This window comes from Sycon ciliatum, chromosome 8 (genome assembly GCF_964019385.1).
Source record: "Sycon ciliatum chromosome 8, ocSycCili1.1, whole genome shotgun sequence".
In the NCBI taxonomy this organism is placed as follows: Eukaryota; Metazoa; Porifera; class Calcarea; order Leucosolenida; family Sycettidae; genus Sycon; species Sycon ciliatum.
Genome location: NC_088650.1, coordinates 8,161,293 through 8,183,772, shown reverse-complemented (window position 1 = coordinate 8,183,772; position 22,480 = coordinate 8,161,293). Strand labels below are relative to the sequence as shown.

The window sequence follows — 22,480 nt, the reverse complement described above, 5'->3', positions numbered from 1 at the left end:
ACTGGGTTCATCAGCCTCCTTTCGCTTTGCTGCAAGCAGGAGTTACGGGTGTAAGCAATGGCTGGCCTGGTCTGTAGAGCCTTGGGGGCCCTTGGCCAAATCCAGGCTGCGTTGGAAGGCTATCTCTTCAATGTGGATGCCACTGGTCCCCTGCACACCAGTCACGATGGTTTTCATTGTTTTGTTTTTGACCGTGTTGTGAGCCACTACTACCAGTAAGCAACTCGACGGCACAGTGCCCTAGTGCTACTAGTATACTTCGAAATAGCACTGTAGGTGAGAAAGATACAATGGCTGCATGCATGCATGCTTGAATGCATGCATGCATGCACACACAGTGACACCTGTGTGAGGCGACCACCGCTCAAGGGACCTTACAAATGTGGTCCCCGTGTAAAGGTGGTCTCCTTATCCAGAGTAATTTGACTGGAAGTAACATCCCCTGCACCTGGCACGTGGTCCGCCCTATTTCTAGTAGTGGTCCTCTGGTGTGCGCGGTCGTCTTATTAGAGTGGTAGACTTGACAGGGTTTGCTGTACAAGCGAAACGTGCATACGCATAAACGTACATGATCGCCCACACGGCAGCCGTACACACATTGCTGTGGTTGCATGAACGTACGCACACGCACCTTGAGCCCTGAACGTGCCCATTGCCGATGGCAATGGTAGCGATGGGACTATCTGCTAGCTTTTGCAGTACGGAACGTGGCGGTTGAGATCCCCCCCCCCCCCCCCGGACGACGACGGACCTTTCCGTATGCACAGTGTAACACATGCACACACATGCACACACCGGCACACACACACACACACACACAAAAACAAAAACAAATACATCCACCCACATGTAAACAGATAGGACACACAGACAACTGTAGCATATTGCCATTATAATTATTTATCTCCGGAATGGCCATAGCAAATCCATATCACACAACTCTATGCTACCATGCAGCTATTTGTGACAGTATAAGGGTTAACTGTTAATCACAGTCTACCTCACCACAACACTGCAGCATTGCAATGTGGTTGTAGAGAACACGTGTGTGACAGCGTGGGCTGCACTCTGTTTAGATTTTGGCAGGCAGCCACATGATGAAGCGCTTAGGCCCCGTCGTCAGGAAGGGGTGACACGTTCTGAGTGGTCACTGAAAGGCGTCTTTCATTGATTGCTACTTTCCACCATAACGTGTGTCCTCAGTAGCCTGCACGTTCCCAAGGCTGCACGTTCCCAAGGCCTCATTATGGCCGTAGGTGTGATGTGCTGCAAGATAGGTTGCAGTTGTCAATGCGTGTGATCCCGCCAGTCATAGGGCATCAGTCCACAGTCATAGGGCATCAGTAATCTAATTAAATCCATCCACAACTCTGACCACCCACTGACATAGAGCTGTGCAACGTGTGCTCTGCCTGTGCCTGTGCCTGTGCCAGGGTGTGACCCTCCCAGAGTGGTCACTGTTGCGCTGCACGTCTTTGCCAGTCCTAGTCCGTGCCTTACTTGCCATTGCTGACAGCTGCACCATTTGGCTGTTGTCCTGACTGCATGCAGCTGAGCGGTATCACGTCCCCACGGGCCATGTACACCCAATTGAAAAATAGGTGTCTATTTCCATAGGGGAGTCCTTTACAGCACTCCAAATAGCAACCCAAATATCTTATACCATGTCATACCTGAAGTGATTCAATCAAATTTTACTCTGAGTTCCTGAAAATGTGTGTATGGTGTACATGTACGTGAGCAGCCCCGCCTTTCATCCAGATACCTTCTTAGTGTTACATGTAGCCTTGTTGTAGGGTATACTTCTGCTCAAGCACATGACACCCCACTGGCTACATGACCGACTAGTAGCATGTTTGCCATTCCAGCAGCAGACTATCACCAAACTCCCAGTGCTCTTGGTCTGGCTACTCAGCTCCTGTGACCAATTATTTACAGTATATGCATGCTTGGCTGGCAGTGAAAATTAAAATAACCTGTCTCAATAACTATACAGTTACTTTGCAGTTAGCGTAGAATAATGTCAATCACTGCTGTTACTTCAACTCCAAATAACCATACATCATGTAGTATGTACAATGCCTTTTTACTAATGCAAAATTAATGATAGTAATGGAGTCAGGGCCAGGGGACATGCACTGATGCAGTGACTGTGGCTCCTCACCTGTCCTGACCACAAACACTGAGTCTGTCACGGTCACACTGCCAAGAGTACTACCGGTAGTACAATGTAGTAGTAGTGCAGTGTGCACCGTGTAAAGTATATGCAGGGCTAGGCTAACTACATCATGTACCCGGTAACTGGTACAGTGGTACTGGTAGGGTAGATCTACAGAACAACTGGAGATCAGCATGCGAGTTTGCTGAGTACAGACTGTACATGTACTGACTGCGCCTGGAGGAAAACAAGACGTCATTACTAGTACATTGTAAGTACATGTACGACGGGGAATAAGCTAAACGAAGGAAGGTGTAAGCTGCATGTGCATGTACTTGCATTGTAGTCTTTTTGTTGAAACGGAAACAAAACTTATTCTCTTATACCAGGGTTCTAGCCAAACGTGGGTAGAACTAGAAGGGCGCAACGCCCCCCTCCCCTGTGCAAATACATTATATCTGTTTTTCAGGACTAATCTTTTCGTGTTCCATAACCTCGTTAGTGGTACTGGTCAGTGGTACTGTCACCACACACAGTGTGAGTCTGCTGTCTTGGCCTTGCTAGACTTCACACCATACGAAACACAGTGACACTAACAATTGTATAACCTAGACCGTGCACTTCTATCTCAGCTTTTCTTCAGGATTTCAGGTATATGCTCCGAGGGGCCGTCCGTAAATACATGGTTTAGAGACGTCTAGCGGGAGTTTCTTTCTTGATCCCCCCAGAAATGCAGATACAGTACCGGTAATGCCACTCCTAATAGTAATACCGGTAACACCATACTATACACACAATCATACCCCGGTATGTCATGTATACAGTATATCGGGACAAGCACAAACATGGCTACTCTGCCGTGACCATGGTGACCAGGCTGGCGCGTCACGGGTACCGGGTGCAGTGCAGTAAGTTACAGTCATATCAAGCCTGGACTGGAGACGCCTTGCACTTGCTCCAAAAATTAATGTCATCGACTACGACGTAGATCTACGTACCGGCAAATCGTTGTGTAAGAAGAATGCAGCTGACCGTCGACAGCACTAGCGGAGAACCTATAAATAGTTGCTAGACTCTCCCATTAGTCTCGACCGCGCGATCGATGTAATTAGGCCTCCGCGGAATATGCTCGTATTTTTACCGATAATTCCTTTGAGCATTGCTCAAAATTACGTCCGATAATTCCCGTGATTCCACCAATAATTCTCACAGTAATGCTTTTTTCTTCCCTTTTTTGCAGATACCGTGCCGCTTTTACGGGGTTTTTTGCCACTTGTACGGGCAAAAAAATCACGGTTCGCGTGAAACTCGCCTGGAAGCTTTTTTTTTCTCTTTTGAAATACCGGGCGATCAACTCATTCAGGATCACAAGCTTTTTGGTACAAATCAGGGTGTTAAAATGGAAAAAAATTGAAAAAAGGGGGCATTGCTCAAATTTTACCGATTATTCCACAAAAATTGCCAATAATTCCCCTTTTAAAAATCACACCGATAATTCCCGAAATTATGCCGGCATATTCCGCGGAGGCCTAGATGTAATGCTGTCAGAGTGCAAACTGCAATCGTGCGCGTGAGTTATCAGGTTAATTACTTATTAGGTTAGTGTAGATTCAGGATGTGGGCTGTCGACGTATCCGAGCGGATTTCACTTGTCAACAGTTTACGATTCTAATGCCTTTTAGTAGGTAGCTTTGATTACCAGATTTCGATTTGATTTTAGTCGTAGATGTACATTGTGCGTGCAGGGGAACGTGGACTTCTGTCGAGTGCTGCTCAATGACCTGTCTCACCGCGGACCGGTATGAATGCCAAACAGTTTATTACTAATTATTACTTGGTGCACGTTTTGCCATGCTTTAGTCAACTCAGCTTCTACTGTAGTTCTACTAGTTCTAGGTAGGGAAAAAAGCCGACCTCACTGTGACTTTCACAACCATAATATCAAGTGTCCATGATCATGGACACGGATACTTCTACTACAATCGTGTAGTACTGCAGTTTAACTTTAAATATAACCTGAATATGGCAGAGAAGAAGTTTGGAGGCTTCCTGCAGTTTTATAGTAGATACAATTGGGTGAACTCACCGATTCCGCAACAATACTCTGCAAATTTCCAACCATTCCATTATATACAACGTTTCGGCCAATGGCCTTCTTCAGGTAGTCAAGGCTGCAAACGGGTGGTTTAAATATGTGCCAATCAAGAGTACTGACTGTGCATTAACCATGCTTTATTACAATTATTATTTGTTTCAATAGTAACAAACATGCGAGAGCAATGAGTGAATGTGAAATGTACATGAGATACATGTAAAAAGAAGAAAGGAAACGCAGTTGTTTATAACCTGCTATCAGTATCACAGTATCAGGTTCGGTCCCATTTTCTCTGTGCTGCGCTGATGAGTCCACAAATAAAAGGACAAATTAGTTCCGTCCGCAGATTGAGTAACTTCCCGATAAATTTGAAGTTACTTAGCTAAATAATCTACGTGGAGATAAAAGTTCAATAATAGCTATGAAAAGTATGAATGCCGCAGACATCACCACGCAACATGACAATTTGTTCAAGGTTTGGTTTTGTGTGTTTCCAAAATCGATTTTCACGCTCCGATCATCAGTGGAAATACGGAACTAAAGAGATCAAGGGAAAAACAAAGGTTAAAAATCCAAACTGGTGGTGAATATGAGTTGGGTGATGATGCGGCGGATGACGAGGATACAGATGACGACGAGGCGGATGACGGCGAGGATACAGATGACGACGAGGTGGGTGATGACGAGGCGGCGGATGACGACGAGGCGGATGACGATGAGACGGCTGGTGGTGATGGTGATAAAACGGACGAGGAGGAGTCAGGTGGCAGGGAAGGTGATGGAGCTGATGAGGGTGAAATTCGTAAGAAGTCAGCTGTGTACTTGCATTTGTTATCTCGTCCCGATTGTTTGAGTGTTTATGATGATTCCCACTTCTCTGTACTGTGTCGTGCCCGTTATGTCCAGCAGTTGAAGGTCCTTGAAGCTGTTTGTATTCGTACGCATAAGCCCGATTTGTGTAAGCAAAAAGAACATGTTTTAGCACTTAGGTTATTTTCGTGAGTTTGCACCCCGAGTTGTTTCTGCACTGTTCATGCCCGTTTGTCACACTTACTCTTTATTTTAGTTCTCACTTTTTGTAATACTTACCACAAGTTACCCGTCATGTGTCACACTTCTTTGGATTTTTAACCTTTGTTTTTCCCTTGATCTCTTTAGTTCCGTATTTCCACTAATGATCGGAGCGTGAAAATCGATTTTGGAAACACACAAAACCAAACCTTGAACAAATTGTCATGTTGCGTGGTGATGTCTGCGGCATTCATACTTTTCATAGCTATTATTACTTACTTAGAAGTTGCGACTTCGGCGGTAATAGTCATGAAGTTGGTTGCTCCAACGAGGAGCACACGCTTCTTGCCGAACTTGACACTTGACTGACTCACGACTGCCATCCGGAGCACACGAGGAGCACGTCGCACCTTCCGCTCGGCAAACCTGTAAGAAAGCACCACTCCCTGCTCAATACACAGTGTTTCGGGGAATTCACCCCTCATCAGTTGAGCTTGAGTAGGTAAGTTTGTATCCCTGGTGATGGTTTGGCCTGGAGAGCAGTATATAAGTGGTGCTTTTCAGGCACAATCTTCCTCAGCCTACTCAAGCTCAACTGATGAGGGGTGAATTCCCCGAAACACTGTGTATTGAGCAGGGAGTGGTGCTTTCTTACAGGTTTGCCGAGCGGAAGGTGCGACGTGCTCCTCGTGTGCTCCGGATGGCAGTCGTGAGTCAGTCAAGTGTCAAGTTCGGCAAGAAGCGTGTGCTCCTCGTTGGAGCAACCAACTTCATGACTATTATTACTTAGCTAAGTAATTAGTTAGTTGTTTGCTCCTACGTGGAGCACACGCTTCCTCCTGAACTAATAACATACTCATTGATGCATGTACATATGTCTGTACATGTAATGAAAAGAGTAAAATGAATGACTCAATGAGCTTGTGTAGATCTCCTCTTTGAGGTTATTGCCAATATTGGTGGATACGGTATGTGGATGTGGAATAGAGAGCTGGTATTTTAAAGCACGACCATTCTTTGCGGTGTGGCAAGACCGCGGGCGAAACTGAAATGATTTATTCCACGCATCCCGTAGCATGCACATGTGTCACACCTCTGCGTGCTCAAGTAAACAAGAGCTCAGAGTTCAGCATGGACCAGTGCACACCGAGTTACGACTACTCTGCCAGAGCAACAGCAAGACGCAACTTGGATATCCTGGTCACAGCACCAAAATTAATGTCATCTCTACGATAGTGGAGCAGTACGCGTACCAGTTTCATTTCCAAGTTGGAATTTTTTGATGGAAATGTCCCGCCTCTGGAGCCACATTTCGTACTCTATGCCCGTACCTGTTACGGTGCAGAACCAGTTTTTGTTGGCTTGGCCAACGAGAGCTAGGCGGTTACCGTCACGACTCGCCGACTTCCAAGTTGGGTAACATCACGGGGACGTGATTCTTGAGAGGCCGGGGAATTGTCATAACCCGGACTCGACTCGTCGTGAAAGCGACCACGCAATGAGATTCAGCAGCCAAAAGCTGGGCTCCGAAATATTCTAGAGTTCTGTAAGAACCATGATTAGTCCTGCGAAGGATTTGGCACTTTCGTTAGTTGAGCAATCATGGCTTACAACTCGTGGCCTCGAGTCACAAGTGTTGTCGTACGGCGGCTACACCTTAATTCAGTACAAGTCGTCAGCATTGTACTCACTACACCATGTACACTGTTGAGCTTGAGGGGACCGGTCCCTGCTGTCCCTGCTTAGTCCTGCAAGGGAGCTGATACCTTAGCTTTGTTAGTCGAGCAAGCATGGCACCTCTTCTCGCGTCGTACGACGTAAAGGGTCCTGCAAGTGCTTCGCGCACTGCGGACTCCGTTATCCCTTTTTGGGAGAGGTCGCGGCTTGACCGTGAAGCGCCCTACGGGGTAATGAGAGGGAAGAGCGCCTAGCTAGCTACGGGGCAGAAGATGAAGGGTGACCCAATCAAGACACCGTACGAAGGCGGCTTTTGTAGCTGCAGCAATATCCGACAGCGTACTCCAGGCTCCGTCGCACGATCGACGTACGAATAACCTCGGAGATCACTCATATTTGTAACACTATCATCATGTAATGTGGGTGAGCGAGCTCCCCGAAGCTATACTAAAATATTTCCTACTAATTATTATAATCACAATTATACTATAACCAAAATCACATAAAAGCCGCCTTCTTCCAACGAATAAAAGTATCTTTGATCGCTCCCCTTCAACCTTCGACTACCTTGTGTGAGCCGGAAAACAGGTGTGAGCTAGCAACTTGGATGGCGACTATATTGGTCGTCTACCTGGGTAGCCACTAGACTGATCTAAGCCAAGTCACAAACCCGCCAAGCGCGGCCATGACACATGTAGTTGTCAATCGAAGGGGGTGGAAGTCAACCGCGTCTGAAGAGAAGAGTGAAGAACCGTTACTATCCCTCCGATACTCTAGACGGAGTGAAGACTAGTGTTTTTTCGCTATGCATTGCGCCTACTGCAGAGCTGGCAAGGAGACTTCAACGATGAAGAGGCACTCGCGCGATCGCCGCATGAACACGGACACAGTCATAATAAAGACTAATAATTGTAATCCGCACAATGAGTCAATGACTACTACTAGTAGTATGACTGTATGTAGATCTGCGTCATCTTTATGTCACCCTCCCGAGTCCGAGCCGATAAGACCTAGCCCCGGCCCCCGAGTCCCCGACCCTGCATTTTTATCGTGAAGGTTGTAAACTAGTTACTTGTACTAGTACAAGTGGGGACGTCCGGACGTAGAGCTACGTGCACGCGTGCTTCCTCAGCTCACAGTCTCAGCGTGATCGTATATCAACCAATCAATCAACGAACCGTCCTACACGAAGGTACGTCTACGGTCTACACTACAGACTCAGTACTAGAAGTCAGTCCGTGCATGTACGTGCGGCCGGGCAGCCTGCATTCCACTGTCAGTCTGTAGATCTACTGGCATACTTGCCATTACATTTTGCGGGTAGGGAGTCGAGTCGGACAGCAAATCCGGTGTACGGTGTAGTGCGGAGAGTGAGAGTGCTGAATGGAAGTGCAACACTTTCGATGAGCCGCCAATTAATTACCCAGCTAGCAGGTACACGTAGGAAAGCGTAAGTGTCCAAATCCGATATCTTGACTTCACGATCGGGCAAACGCTTTACAATAATGACTTGCGACCGAGTAACTCCGACTCTCGTCAGTCTCGAGTCTACTTTTTCGTGGTGACTTGCGGAAACGCCATATATAAGAGAGGTAGATTCTACACCGGAGTCTAGATCTATTCGTTGTCAGCAGTAGTACAGACTACAGACTACAGTACAGTACGGTACCGGATTGTGGAGCGATCAAAAATAGTTTGTGAATCTTTTATCGAAGCGCTCACTGGGCGATATCGCGATGGGGCTATAGCGCTACTTCACCTGTCGATGTCTTGAAGCTACAAACTGTTCACATAAACTTTTGCACTAACATCCGACCATCGCGATATCGCGATCGGAAGAACACATCAGCATTATTTCCTTGTGTCAGTTTTTGGTTTACGTAGCAAGTGCTAGTCGCAGACAGAGCAACGGGAGTTCAGAGGGCGACTTTGAAGGCCGACTTTCGGTCTATTTAGCAGTTTTCCTTGCACAGGAAGTTAGTTGTGCAAAGCACTGGTAGACTGGCAGAATGGCGACAACTCCGGAGGAGCAGAAGGCGCTGATGACCTTGTTTGGCCGCATGGTGAAGGGTAGGTCTGCGGAGTCTGCGGAAGCCGGTGCTCAGCTGAAGACTCGTCCTTCGGATGTTATCATTAGCACGTCTCTGAAGTCGGGCACAACCTGGGTGCAGCAGATCTGCCACCAATTGCGTAGCGGCGGCGACATGGACTTCGTGGATATCAGTGACGTCATACCGTTTCTGGAGATGGCCAAAGACTTGGACATAGAGGTGGATTGCGATCAGAAATTCGAGCCGCGCATGTTCAAGACTCACTTCTGGGAGCCTCACACTCCCAAGGACTGCCGCTACATCATCGTATCGAGGCATCCGTACGACGCAGCGATCTCCTTCTTCCACTTCGTCCAGGGCTGGTATTTCCCGACCGGCGACATCTCGCTGAATACGTTCACGCGCGAGGTGTTCCTGCGGATGGCCGCGCCGCGCAGCGCGTACGATTTCCCGTCGCCCGCCCACCACCAGGCGTCATGGTGGCCCAGACGTCACGACAACAACGTACTCTGGCTGCTCTACGAGGACCTGAAAGAAGACCTGGAGAAGAACGTGCGCAGGATCGCGGCGTTCCTGGACATTACCGATGAGGAGCGCATCCAACTAGCTCTACGGCGATCAACGTTCGACTACATGAAGGAGCATCGGGAGCACTTTGAGGAGCAGACCAACAAGCGGATCATCAACCCCCTCGTTGGGCTGCCCCCGGATGCCGGCAAAGGTGTGGGGAAAGTACGCGTGGGCGGTGGCCAGCGTGCGTTGCTCAACGAGGAGAACAAGGCGGCGCTGGACAAAGTCTGGGCGGAGGCGGCAGAGCCGATTCTCGGTGCCAAGGACTACGACGAGTGGAGAAGCAAGTGGCATGCAGAATGCCAACAGCAGCGTCAGGACGCTGGTTCATCAACTTAATCGGTTAAGCTGTTCAAGCTGGTGTGCAGCTCGAACATAGCTTTAATACTCGGCTCTGAGCATTACAATTGGACGTCCGTGATCCGCATACTCCAGTTGGAGTAAATATGTCTACACATGACGTAGCCCCAGCTGTCTTGAACAGATTTCCTTATATGATTATTGTCAATATGGAGCCATGACACTCTTGCTACACTTCACATTGATCTGTATTCATGGCGTATCCTGGATAATGCGGACTTCCAATGCCTATAAATATTTTTTTTAGAAATTACTTGGAGTTGCATGCAACTCCCTCAAACTAGTGGTATGAGCAGGAAAATTATAATTTTTCTTGCCTTGAGCAACATTGATGTGTTCTGTGGCCAGGTCATGTTGGATAGGGTAGCTGGAATGAGAAGAAAGCAATATCTGTTTTAAAAATACTAGAAAGATGAGTGCTGTTTCAGCTCTGTATCTATCTTGTGCTCAAGGACCTTTCACCAATCTGTCCCCTTGGAAAAATGCGATTTCGCAGCCACACGGAAATCACGGAATCCTCACTTTTGCCCGCGAAATCTGAATTTTTGCGGGTATTTAAAATTAGTAAAGTTTCTACTCAGAAACCAGCAGAAAAGCTGCTTTGCGATCTGTTTGAGCACATTGCTCTTGCCAGTGTAGGTGAGTGCAGATCTCTCCAAGAAAGGCAAGATTCTTCACTTCCATTGAGTTTGTGACGGCAAAAAACGTTATCGTGTGCGCGCATTGATACAGCTAAGCACCACAGCGAGGCCCTGATCACACATGAGTACTAGGTACTTGAACTTGAAGCACACTTGTGCCATGGTCTAGCTGGAGAACCAGTGGTCCTGCAGAGGGTTTCTAGATTCTACTGGACTGGATTGTTGACCTCTGCGTTCAAGTCAAGACAAGGTGTACTGTTTGCATGGAGTTAGCATGTGAAAGGAACGGAAGGACTGCTGAGCATGCTGTGTACTCTCACCGTGTCTACCATCTTACAGTAGAGCGGCGGACCACAATACATGGTCCACAATACATGGTCCCCAACTTGGACCACCCAGCCTGAAATACTAAGAATGCCCCGACCTAGAGTTCACATTGTTGCAAGTTTCGCACGGTGACGTGATTTGACCAGTGGCACTCCAAAAGGTTAAGAATGGTGGCAGTGGTTTTCTTTTTTTTTTGGAATACGGCTTTTGTTATACACATGTACATTGTAATCCAGTGCGCCTTGCTTCTAAGAACTTGGCATAAGAACGTAGTTATGTTGCTGAAAGGATTTGATCGTTCCAGAATGACCCCTTGGAAACGACGTTTTTAAACTGTACGCTGAAGAACGGCCGTCCTTCCTTCTCCAGTCCTTGTTGGCATGCATCGATGATGCTAAGGGTGCCTTTTGTACATGTAGCGAACTGAAATACCAACATATAGTATACATACGTACTTCAAGTAGATCAGGGGCGTAGCAGCCTGTCCGGCCAAAGCCCGACCACTATTTTTTTAACACAATACCAAAAATGCCCGGAATGCAGGATTTTGCACCCTAATTTCAAATTTTTCCCGGGGGAGGGGAGACCCCGCACCCCCACCCCGCACCCCCACCCCGCACCCCCACCCCGCACCCCCACCCCGCACCCCCACCCCGCACCCCACCCCCGCCCAACCAGCTCCAACGGCGGTGCTATGCGCCTGTATATTCACTGTCAATGTCATGCATTGCTAGCTACTCTCATGCATTGCTAGCTACTCTCATGCATTGCTAGCTACTCTCATGCATTGTTAGCTACTCTCATGCATTGCTAGCTACTCTCATGCATTGCTAGCTACTCTCATGCATTGCTAGCTACTCTCATGCATTGCTAGCTACTCTCATGCATTGCTAGCTACTCTCATGCATTGTTAGCTACTCTCATGCATGCACATTTCTCTTTATCTCCGTGGGGAATGATGATTATCGCCATGAGTAGTTTAACGTTGTCATGTGTGTTTTCCACCCTGTGCAGGCCAACCAGCACCACAAGGCGTCCACACTCAGTGCAGTGTCGGCAGCGCACTGTGCGGGCGCGCAGGATGACGGCACGCCATTGCAGCACCCAGCCATTGCAGCCACGCAGGCCGATAGCGGCCAAGACCTGCCCCTGCTGGCCTCTCCTAAGTCCAGGAAGGACAGTGGCAAGTTCAAAAAGGCGGCACTCAAGATGGCCAAAGAAGAGGCCAAGCGCCGACAAAAGGAAGAAGAGAAACGCTTGAAGGAAGAGGAAAAGCGGCTGAAGGAGGAAGAGAAACGCATGAAGGAAGACGAAAGGCGAATGAAGGAGGATGAAAAACGTCAGAGAGAGGAAGACGACAGGCGAATGAAGGAGGATGAAAAACGTCAGAGAGAGGAAGCCAAGAAGCACGAGGAGGAGAGGAAGAGAGAGGAGAGGGAACGACGTAAGGCTGAAGAGAAGGAAGCAAAGGAGCGGGAGCGACAAGAGAAGTTACGCCTTGCTGAGGAGAAGAAGCAAAAGAAGGTGAGTTAAGTTAGGAAAGCTAAAACTTACAAGCTCTGCTTGAACCTCTTGGAAATCATGAAGTCGAATGTCAAGTTAGTCTTGTTTCGAGCAACAATTGCTCAGCCATCACTTGAATTAGCCAGATACTGTACTGCATTTTTTGGATGAAGCATGCATGGGTAAAGATAGAATATACTGTACCTGCCCCTGTGATAGTGACTGCATACCGTAGCCATGGCAGCCTATTCCTTGAGCCACGATCAGATCCGAGGAGTCTTAGTTGTATCACCCAAGCCGAATTCTGCACCCTGATCTTCGGCCTTCTTTATCATGGGTTTTAAGTTCGTTATCATGGGTTTTAAGTTCTTTATCATGGGTTTTAAGTTCTTTATCATGGGTTTTAAGTTCTTTATCATGGGTTTTAAGTTCTTTATCATGGGTTTTAAGTTCTTGATCATGGGTTTTAAGTTCTTTATCATGGGTTTTAAGTTCTTTATCATGGGTTTTAAGTTCTTTATCATGGGTTTTAAGTTCTTTATCATGGGTTTTAAGTTCTTTATCAGCCGATTTGAGTTTAGCATGTACATGCTCAGTATGTATAGCCTTGCTTGCTGTGTGCTCTTGTTGTGAGGAACACATCTTACCTTTTTGCTAGGCTGGCATTTGGTTGTCGCAGAATGTAAAATTCCATTTTCGAAAGTATTGAGCAATTGCTGCTTGGATTACAGCTACACCATAGTGGTGATTAGAGCATGGCTGACCTATAGCGAAGGTGCCGGTACTCGGTCCATGGCCTGGTGGTGACTGTCAACTTTTTCTTCAGACTATTTCCCTTTTCCATCCCTCAAACTTATGAACATTTTATCATCACCTTTGATATCGTAACATTATAAACAAGCGTCCAGGTGACAGCTGCATCTGCAATATTGTTACAAACGGATATCAACTCAGAGTTTCCTGTTCAAAAGCAATGATCAGGAGACTGGAGCTATGCTTTTGTTCCACCGGATTTTTGTTTGTGTTGAGACTCCGGCTGCACGTCGTAGTGCATCGAGCACTTTGAACTGTAGTCAAAGTTGATCTGTCAGCGATATTGCTTAATGTTACTTAGTCCGCGTCATCAATATTGTCGCTTATCTTTCAGCGTCGTCGTCGTCGTCGTTCAAAATAAAATCTTGCAAAGAACGGCGACTGATTTGAACCACTCAGCTAGTTGTGCTGCCCACGCAAAGTCCTATAGAGAAGGCATCCATCACGATCGACTTCCCTTTAGAAAAAGCCAGGCAGCGGAGAGGAAGCTAGATGATCTCGCAAAAGCGAGAGAGTCGATCCCAAGGACAAATATTTGTCACCAGTGCCGAGAGCAGCGACGAGGAGGACCAAAAAAAGTATGAACACTTCCTTGGATGATACATTCCTCACGGCTAGTTGTCATTCTATGCCTTACCTTCCATCATACCAAGTTTATCACCTCAAGTGCACGCGTTGGTGTCCTAAGTCTAAGTTCAAATTGTCGAAAGATAAATGACAATATTGATGACGCGGACCAAGTAGTAATATCTGGTCCTGGTCTTAACTTGCATTGTTGACAGATTCAGAAGAAGAAACCCCCCAGTGCTATGACAAAGAAGGCAAGCTCAGGCTCCACTGCCACGCTCAATTCCATCGAGTCTGACCAGGACAGAGCGCAGCGAGTGATGACGTCGCCAATGTCAGGTATGTGCTATTACACACTGATACATGTATGCACAGCATGCAACCTTGATGACGTCAATGTACATGTGCCCATGATGTCATTGCTGGGGACAACAGGGGACAAGACCCAAAAACAGCGGGTCACGTTTAGTGTGTACTCATTCTCCCTATCGGAATGGCCTGGAGGGTGCCAGGAAACCGATTGATCACCCTCCGGCGTTCTCCGTCTCTGAAGATCTGTCACTTAGTGATGCAATGTACATCTGATCGAGTCATTGTTAAGTGGGATCACTAATTGTAGCAATCCAATAGTTTGCATGTCGCCCAGTAATGAACTACTTGGGTTTCACGCATCTGCCGGAAGAACAGATAGAATTGATTTAATACACCATGCATAGAATTCGTATGAAAAATCAAAAAGGGGCACTGCATCTGTCGACAGCGTCTAGTCACAGTCTCCCTCTTCCGGGCGGTCCGGAACCCAGGGCATTGCCCATAACTGGGAAGTGTTAATAACTCTTTTAAAATCACTTACGTTTGAATGGGAAAGGGCCACAGACCTGCCTTATGTCATCACCGCTTCCACAAAATTGTCAAACGAGTGGTAATATTTCCACTAAAACTCGCCCGCAGGGTGCACGGTAGACCGAGGTTGTGACAATACAATGTGTGTAACGACAACCATTACGATAATTATGTATTTGTTGTGGTGACATCTGCCATCAGTTCGGCATGTCTCTTACCTCCTAGTAGCTGCATCCCTAGTCTGCTTCCATTGTCCTTGTTGTGTATTCTGTTCTCCTTCTTCTAGGGCCAGCATAGTCTTTCACCTGTTCTCATTATTCTCTGAAGTAGTTGTTTGAGATATGGGTGTACCGGCTTTGCTGTAGACCCTCGGTAGCATCGCACACATGGTGCTGGGCAGAGGCGAGGTAGAAGACACCCGTTGGCGGGCATCCACCAGCCCGGGCCGCTGCAAAAACCTACAGATACCTTACCATAGCGTAGAAATAAATGAAGAAGTGAGTCGCAGCTGTGCACTTTGTGTACGGGGTACTGTTCCACCACTGAGTTGTCAGAGGACATGTGCCTGGTCAGGAGGCTATGAGAGCTGTGCCGCTTAGGTTTGTCAGTTGTCACCATGCTATTTGCCTTGGTCTGGAGTTGAACATGAGGCTGCGAGATGTGCGTTGTTTAGGTTTGTCAGTTGTCGACATGTTGTAAACCTTAGACGCCGTTGTATTTAAACAAACGGCGAGGAGACAATAATTTGATAACCGCAATCAATAAGACAAGCTGAATCGACATTTGTGTATACTTTATTCATGCAATGTAAAACGGTGGAGACAATGTGCAATAAAACGTATTGATTGGCTTTTCCGTAGGTGGATCAATAGAGTCACTGAAGAACTCCAGCGTCACATCGCAGGGATCTGATGATCTTAGTCATTCGCGTCCGTCGCCTGCATCCGCACATGCCCGCAGTCCCGACGGGTGGCAGGTCGAGCCACGGTCCTCGTCGTCACACGAGGTCAATATCGACGAGGCGGTGTACGACTGTGCCGAAGCCGGACATCCACGCGATGAACAGTACATGAACACGACGGCCGCAGACAAGGATGAAGATGCCGAGAGCCTAATCTATGAAGCAACGGAGGGGTGCGATGGAGACGCAGCCAAACCAACCCAGTAAGCTGTATTTTACACTCATGCCCAAGTGCGGTTTTGCAAATCAGTACACATGTACTCGTACTGTCGTGGACATGGAAATCCGGTCAAGTGACGCGGGGCCGGCGCCCCTCAGTGCATACAGAACGGTGCATGCAGGGCACATGTTGATCGTATGCGTACTCACGGCTGCATGGCCAGTGCTCTGTATGCATACTCACGGCTGCATGGCCAGCGCTCTGGGCCGCTTGAGCTTCGACCGGATTTTCATGTCCACGACAGTATATGCCTTTGGACCTATTGATAGTAATGACTGGGCTGTTTGACCCGCTGACAGGGTTATTGCACTCCCTTGTATGGAGTCTGGGCCCAGTGGCAGTGACCAATGTCCCATTAATGGCACATTCCCGCCCTGGCCCGGTTCCCATTTTGCATTGCTTTGTTGGTAATCGTGTACAGAAGGTGTACACGTCTTGCACACACATACAAGCACAGCTTTCTGTATACCTAGTACTCAAGTAATGGCTACTTCTGTAGAATTTGTTTCCCTCTGTCAACATGGGAGATTGTCTTTGCTCTTCATCTGCATGCTATGTAATAGGATTTTTCCAGCAGAAGAGCCGCCGACATCTGCGCTGAACACTCCCGGGCGTGGGAACGGCACCAACTTAGCAATCTTCCCAGACTCACCGGAGCGGCAACGGCAGCATACACAGGAAGAGGAGACAGGTGCCCCCTCGGTTGTACACAAGCCACCGCCACCAGCAGTCAAGCCGCGGGTGAAGCGTGCCGTTGCTCCAGCAGTGCCTCCACATCCTAAACAACAAGTGAGAAAGTTAGGGAGAACAATGCAGCGCCACAGTCGTCCATTCACAAATGATAGGCTCCTGTTTGTTGAACTGATCCAATTCGGTAGCATGCACAATGAACGAGCTAGTTTAGTTTCATACTGAAGATGGGCGTTACCGGAGATTTGGTGAAGGTAGAGAGGCTTTCGTAGCAAAGAGACTCGCGGCATGAATTTAGTGTGAGTGTTGAGACTGGATAATGTGCAACTGGTTCCGGTGGAGTGTGTGGATTCGTAGAAAGATGATACTTTGGAGAGATGCAGTGTGGTCTTTCAGCCATTGTTCTGATGATCTGGGATTTCAATTCCTGCACTTTATTCCACCCTGCTATCTATTGCACAAGATGGAGACGCTGCAAAGAAAATATGCATTGTACTGGAGTCGACTCCTTGACGATGAGTCTCACACTTTTAACTCGAGTACTCGCGAAAGTCTCGCTTTTGCTGCACGGATCAGGTGTGCGTCTTATCAGTAGTAGATTGTACTGCTACACTGTATGATATGGGTTGTGACAATGGAGGATCATAGACGGATGAGAATCAGTACTAAATGGCATACAATTGCTAGCCCTCTCTTTTGTTTCTCTCGTTATTATTTAGTTCGCCGTGGTTGGCTACCACCCGACTTCTCATAAATATTGGCAGTCTTACGACGAGCCAGGAGATGTTGAATAAATAAATAAATAAATAATATTTATTTTTATAGAAAAGAAAAGGACATATGGATACGAGTTAAGAGTAACTCTCCATCACTGTAACTGGATACTATATACAGTCAGAAAGTGCAATAACTAGGCACAAAACTGACAGAGTACTGAGACATTCGACGTCCTGACACCTAGCTTCAACACATCTCCGTAGCGCTAACCGACAGCCTTCCAACTTGGAAGGTTCAAGGTTATGAAAAGACCAAAGAGGGGAAGGCAAGCGCAACGAAAACGAGCAAAAGCTACAGTCCCAACGGAACAAAGAATGTCGATTGTTACTGGACGATGACGAGACCAGTACAATATTTGACAAAGCGGTCTAACTACAATTCGAAGCAGCAAAGCAGCACACCACCCAACTTGGGTGGGTCATAAATATCAAAGATAAGTAAAGAAAGGGGAAGCTTTGCGAAAACGAATTGTACAAGCCGAAAGCCAAACTCCTACAGTACTCCTCATGCATGACATTGTGATGGACTAGTTGACTACAAAACAAGTTGTTGGGACTGTAGCTTTTGCTCGTTTTCGTTGCGCTTGCCTTCCCCTCTTTGGTCTTTTCATAACCTTGAACCTTCCAAGTTGGAAGGCTGTCGGTTAGCGCTACGGAGATGTGTTGAAGCTAGGTGTCAGGACGTCGAATGTCTCAGTACTCTGTCAGTTTTGTGCCTAGTTATTGCACTTTCTGACTGTATATAGTATCCAGTTACAGTGATGGAGAGTTACTCTTAACTCGTATCCATATGTCCTTTTCTTTTCTACATTTATCTATGGCTCAACATCCGAGTTTCAAATTTATTTTTATATTTTTATTTTCAAGAAAGGGTTTGCTCCCCACACCGGAGCTCGCGCTATTCCGCCGACTTTACTTGACACTTGACTGACTCATGACTGCCATCCAGAGTACACGAGAAGTCCATCGAACCTTCGACTCGGCAAACCTGCAAGAAAGCACCACTCCTTGCTCAATACACAGTGTTTCGGGGAATTCACCCCTCATCAGTTGAGCTTGAGTAGGCTTAGGAAGATTGTGCCTGAAGAGCACCACTTATATCGTGCTCTCCAGGCACAAACATCACCAGGGATACAAACTCACAGAGACGCTCCGTTTCCAGCGCGACAAGCACCTCGTGAACACCAGATAGCAGCGTGAGTCAGTGTCGCTCCTGGACGGTGAGACAGACGTCGAGGACCCTCGGTCATTCGCAACGCTGTCACCTCCAAACCAACTAGTCGCAAGCCCGCGCTGGGCACAACAGTACGAAGTAGTGGTTGCGACTTCGGCGATGACTTGTAAGAAAGGGTTTGCTCCCCACACCGGAGCTCGCGCTATTCCGCCGACTTTTTTGAGTCAGTGTCGCTCCTGGACGGTGAGACAGACGTCGAGGACCCTCGGTCATTCGCAACGCTCACCGTCCAGGAGTGACACTGACTCACGCTGCTATCTGGTGTTCACGAGGTGTTTGTCGCGCTGGAAACGGAGCGTCTCTGTAAGTTTGTATCCCTGGTGATGTTTGTGCCTGGAGAGCACGATATAAGTGGTGCTCTTCAGGCACAATCTTCCTCAGCCTAGAGAGCACGATATAAGTGGTGCTCTTCAGGCACAATCTTCCTCAGCCTACTCAAGCTCAACTGATGAGGGGTGAATTCCCCGAAACACTGTGTATTGAGCAGGGAGTGGTGCTTTCTTGCAGGTTTGCCGAGTCGAAGGTCCGATGGACTTCTCGTGTGCTCTGGATGGCAGTCGTGAGTCAGTCAAGTGTCAAGTAAAGTCGGCGGAATAGCGCGAGCTCCGGTGTGGGGAGCAAACCCTTTCTTACAAGTCATCGCCGAAGTCGCAACCACTACTTCATTTTTATTTTCATTATATTATAATAAAAAGCGCAGTGTAGAACACCTGTTTGTATCACATCTGCCTGTTGCCCACAGGACCGTGATCGTAGTGCATCGGTGCAGCTCAAGAGCGACCTCTTCTCCATGATGAGCGCCCTGGATGCCGTAGCGGACATGGACCCTCGGCAATTCCGCTTCTCCGCATCGCTGAGCGTCGACCTCGACGGCCAGCTGGCGATGGACCTGGCCCAGCAGGGTGCTAACTCTGGACCGACGGGTTCTGCTGGAGATGCTCCGCTGCCACTGCATGAGGACAGTGAGGGTGCTGGTGAGGTGAGTTGACTGTAGTACAACTGCATTATCGTCAAACCCTTGTGCTGTGTGCCTTTGTGCTGTGTGCCTTTGTGCTGTGTGTCACACCCTTGTGCTTAACAGCCACACTACTGCGTGCAAGGAGAAGTGGTCTTAGCGGACAGGTGGTCATTCATTCAGCATAGGTGGTCGTTCAGCACAGGTTCTGTGTATTGCTGGGCATGGCTTGATGCCTGATATGACCAGTCTCGGAAGACAGGTGGTCTCTGTAAAAAGGTTGGCTCTGATTGCAGTGGTTGCTAAATACAGGTTTTACAATGCGAGTACAGTAGAACCTGTCAAGGCGATCACCTGTCCCAGAAGACCACTGCAATTAGGACCAAGACAGCCACCTTTACACAGATATCATTGTACTTCAAAAAGGTGATGCTTGCATCTTGGACCAATACACCTACCGTATTTTACCGGTTGTAAGTCGACCCCCCTATCTGGAGGTCTCAATTCTGCGTTTTAAAGTTTTCACCCAAAGAAGCACTACTAACCACCTCCTGCTACTAACACATCAACAAATCATGTAAACATTCCTTATTGGAGGATATAACGTCCCAATCCTTGAAAAAGGCCAATAAACTGGCAAAATGTGTAAACATGGTGCACTCGTGCATGCAGTGCAGGTCATTTTTTTTGTAAGATACTGATAGTTCCCGGTTATAAGTCGAATCCCGGTTGTAAGTCGACCCCCACCCTTTCTCCTTCTATTTTAAGTCGTAAAAGGTCAACTTACAACCGGAAAAATACGGTACGTATAGCCAGTTATGTGGCAATATATTGCCTCAGCTTGTCACTGTGTCTTTGCTACAGTATCCGGCGGTCAATAGTCTCCGCATTGGTGCTTTTAGTGCCTCCATTCACTCAGATCCCCTAGTTTCATATTTTACATGTACTAGTACATGTGTACTTGTATACATATACAAAGTACTTCTGCATCTGACCCTAACCTTCCCTACAGCCAGCATACAGAGGTACATGTACAGTCAAATCTGTCGTAAGCGACCGCCCCTTGGTGCAAGAAAAAGCGGTCGCTTACGGCAGATGGTCTCTTACGGCAGATGTATGGTAAATCCGGCATACCAGGTATATGCTTCCATGTACTCAAATCGACGAGAATAATGTGATTTTTAATAATATTAAAAATCACATTATTTTATTGGATATTCAACGACGACCATACCCGTATAGTACGCGTATGCGACACGGCAGTAGATCGACACTGCCTGGACTTGAGACTGAGAGCTACAGCACAGCCTCAGTACAGGCCAGGCGCCAGTCGATCGCACTTGCAAGACAGCGCATTTTCACACTTTGCAGTTGACAGCGCACTGGCAAGTACAGTTTCGCACCTTACTGAACCTGGGTCGCGGTCGCTTACAGCAGATTCGAATGCAGCCACCGTGCATGAAATCGCGGTCGCTGGTCGCGCACAGCAGATGGTCGCTCTGGACAGATCAGTTTGTATGTGAAACCGTCGGTGCACGGGAAATCGGTCGCTAACGGTAGATGGTCGCCTACAGCAGAGGTCGCTAACGGCAGATTTGACTGTACTAGAGTTCTGTGCACTTGTGTCTGTGTGTCGGACAGGAGGATGACCAGCCGCCGCCCGTGCCCGTGAGCAAATTCCGCGACAGCGTTGTCTACGATGTACCGGAGGGGCTGGATGGCCGTGGAGAGCAAGGTGTTGGGTTTATGCCGACATCCGACTCCGGAGGCGACCACAGCCTGGACGACATTAGCGACAGAGCAACTCCCAGGTTTTCACCCAGGTACGATGGGTTATCATTTGCTGCAGTATCTGTTCTGTGCCTTTGCTAAGAACGAGTGGGGGGCATGAGCTATTGTTTTGATGTAGCACAAACCAGCAAAATAACTAGCTCTTCGTCATAGTCCAGCACTTAGTGATTTAACGATGAGCAATTGAAATCTATCCATTTGTATTCTAAGCAGTTTCCTCTGAGACAAAAATGCAATAATACTCATAAAAAGGACACACTTCAGGCTCATTACAAACATCTTGAAAGTTTTTGTCTTCACAAGTATACTTTCAAGCCTTCTCATCAGGTGAAATACAGGCAAGGGAAAAGGAACAGGAACAGTGGATTAAATACAGTAAGAAGGTGGTAAAACAGCGCAAAAAGAAAGAAAGAAAGAAAGAAGATAGCTAAAGTAAACAGCGAAAATTGCAATAATGACACAAAGGTGCAAATGCGAGAAAACTCAATAAGCGCGACATGTAGTGCGACAACAAGAGACAACCACTGGACATACATGTAACTAACGAGGTTTTGACGACCTACCTAACAGCCTAAGTGTGAATTTGATTTGTTTCTGCTTGCAAAGGTTGGGTTTCCTTGTGTGGATGTATACAGCTTCCAAAACATTCAGCAATCTAGCACTGCGTACACGTGACACAATCGAAAAACATGATGATTGTTTTTCGATTGTGTCACGTGTACGCAGTGCTAGATTGCTGAATGTTTTGGAAGCTGTATACATCCACACAAGGAAACCCAACCTTTGCAAGCAGAAACAAATCAAATTCACACTTAGGCTGTTAGGTAGGTCGTCAAAACCTCGTTAGTTACATGTATGTCCAGTGGTTGTCTCTTGTTGTCGCACTACATGTCGCGCTTATTGAGTTTTCTCGCATTTGCACCTTTGTGTCATTATTGCAATTTTCGCTGTTTACTTTAGCTATCTTCTTTCTTTCTTTCTTTCTTTTTGCGCTGTTTTACCACCTTCTTACTGTATTTAATCCACTGTTCCTGTTCCTTTTCCCTTGCCTGTATTTCACCTGATGAGAAGGCTTGAAAGTATACTTGTGAAGACAAAAACTTTCAAGATGTTTGTAATGAGCCTGAAGTGTGTCCTTTTTATGAGTATTATTGTATTCTAAGGCTTCTATTTGTCACCCTTTGTGACTGTATCCATTTTGATACGAAAGGACTGGATGCAAGTTCGTCATCTACTG

The 22,480-nt window shown here is 47.3% G+C and overlaps 2 protein-coding genes across 2 annotated transcripts in view; both read left to right on the top strand.

Annotated features, from left to right (window-relative positions):
- Positions 1 to 22,480, top strand: part of LOC135823186 (zinc finger CCCH domain-containing protein 13-like) — a 43,273-nt gene that overhangs the window by 15,739 nt on the left and 5,054 nt on the right. The window contains exons 12-17 of the mRNA XM_065336030.1: positions 11,905 to 12,414; positions 13,989 to 14,112; positions 15,477 to 15,780; positions 16,361 to 16,586; positions 19,240 to 19,476; positions 21,094 to 21,275. Of these exons, the coding sequence (XP_065192102.1) occupies positions 11,905 to 12,414; positions 13,989 to 14,112; positions 15,477 to 15,780; positions 16,361 to 16,586; positions 19,240 to 19,476; positions 21,094 to 21,275 (1,583 nt within the window). The remainder of the gene's footprint in view (positions 1 to 11,904; positions 12,415 to 13,988; positions 14,113 to 15,476; positions 15,781 to 16,360; positions 16,587 to 19,239; positions 19,477 to 21,093; positions 21,276 to 22,480) is intronic.
- LOC135823187 (sulfotransferase 1E1-like) lies at positions 8,446 to 10,244 on the top strand. Its single transcript, XM_065336031.1, has one exon. The coding sequence runs from the start codon at positions 8,951 to 8,953 to the stop codon at positions 9,899 to 9,901; it is 951 nt and encodes a 316-aa protein (XP_065192103.1). The 5' UTR covers positions 8,446 to 8,950; the 3' UTR covers positions 9,902 to 10,244.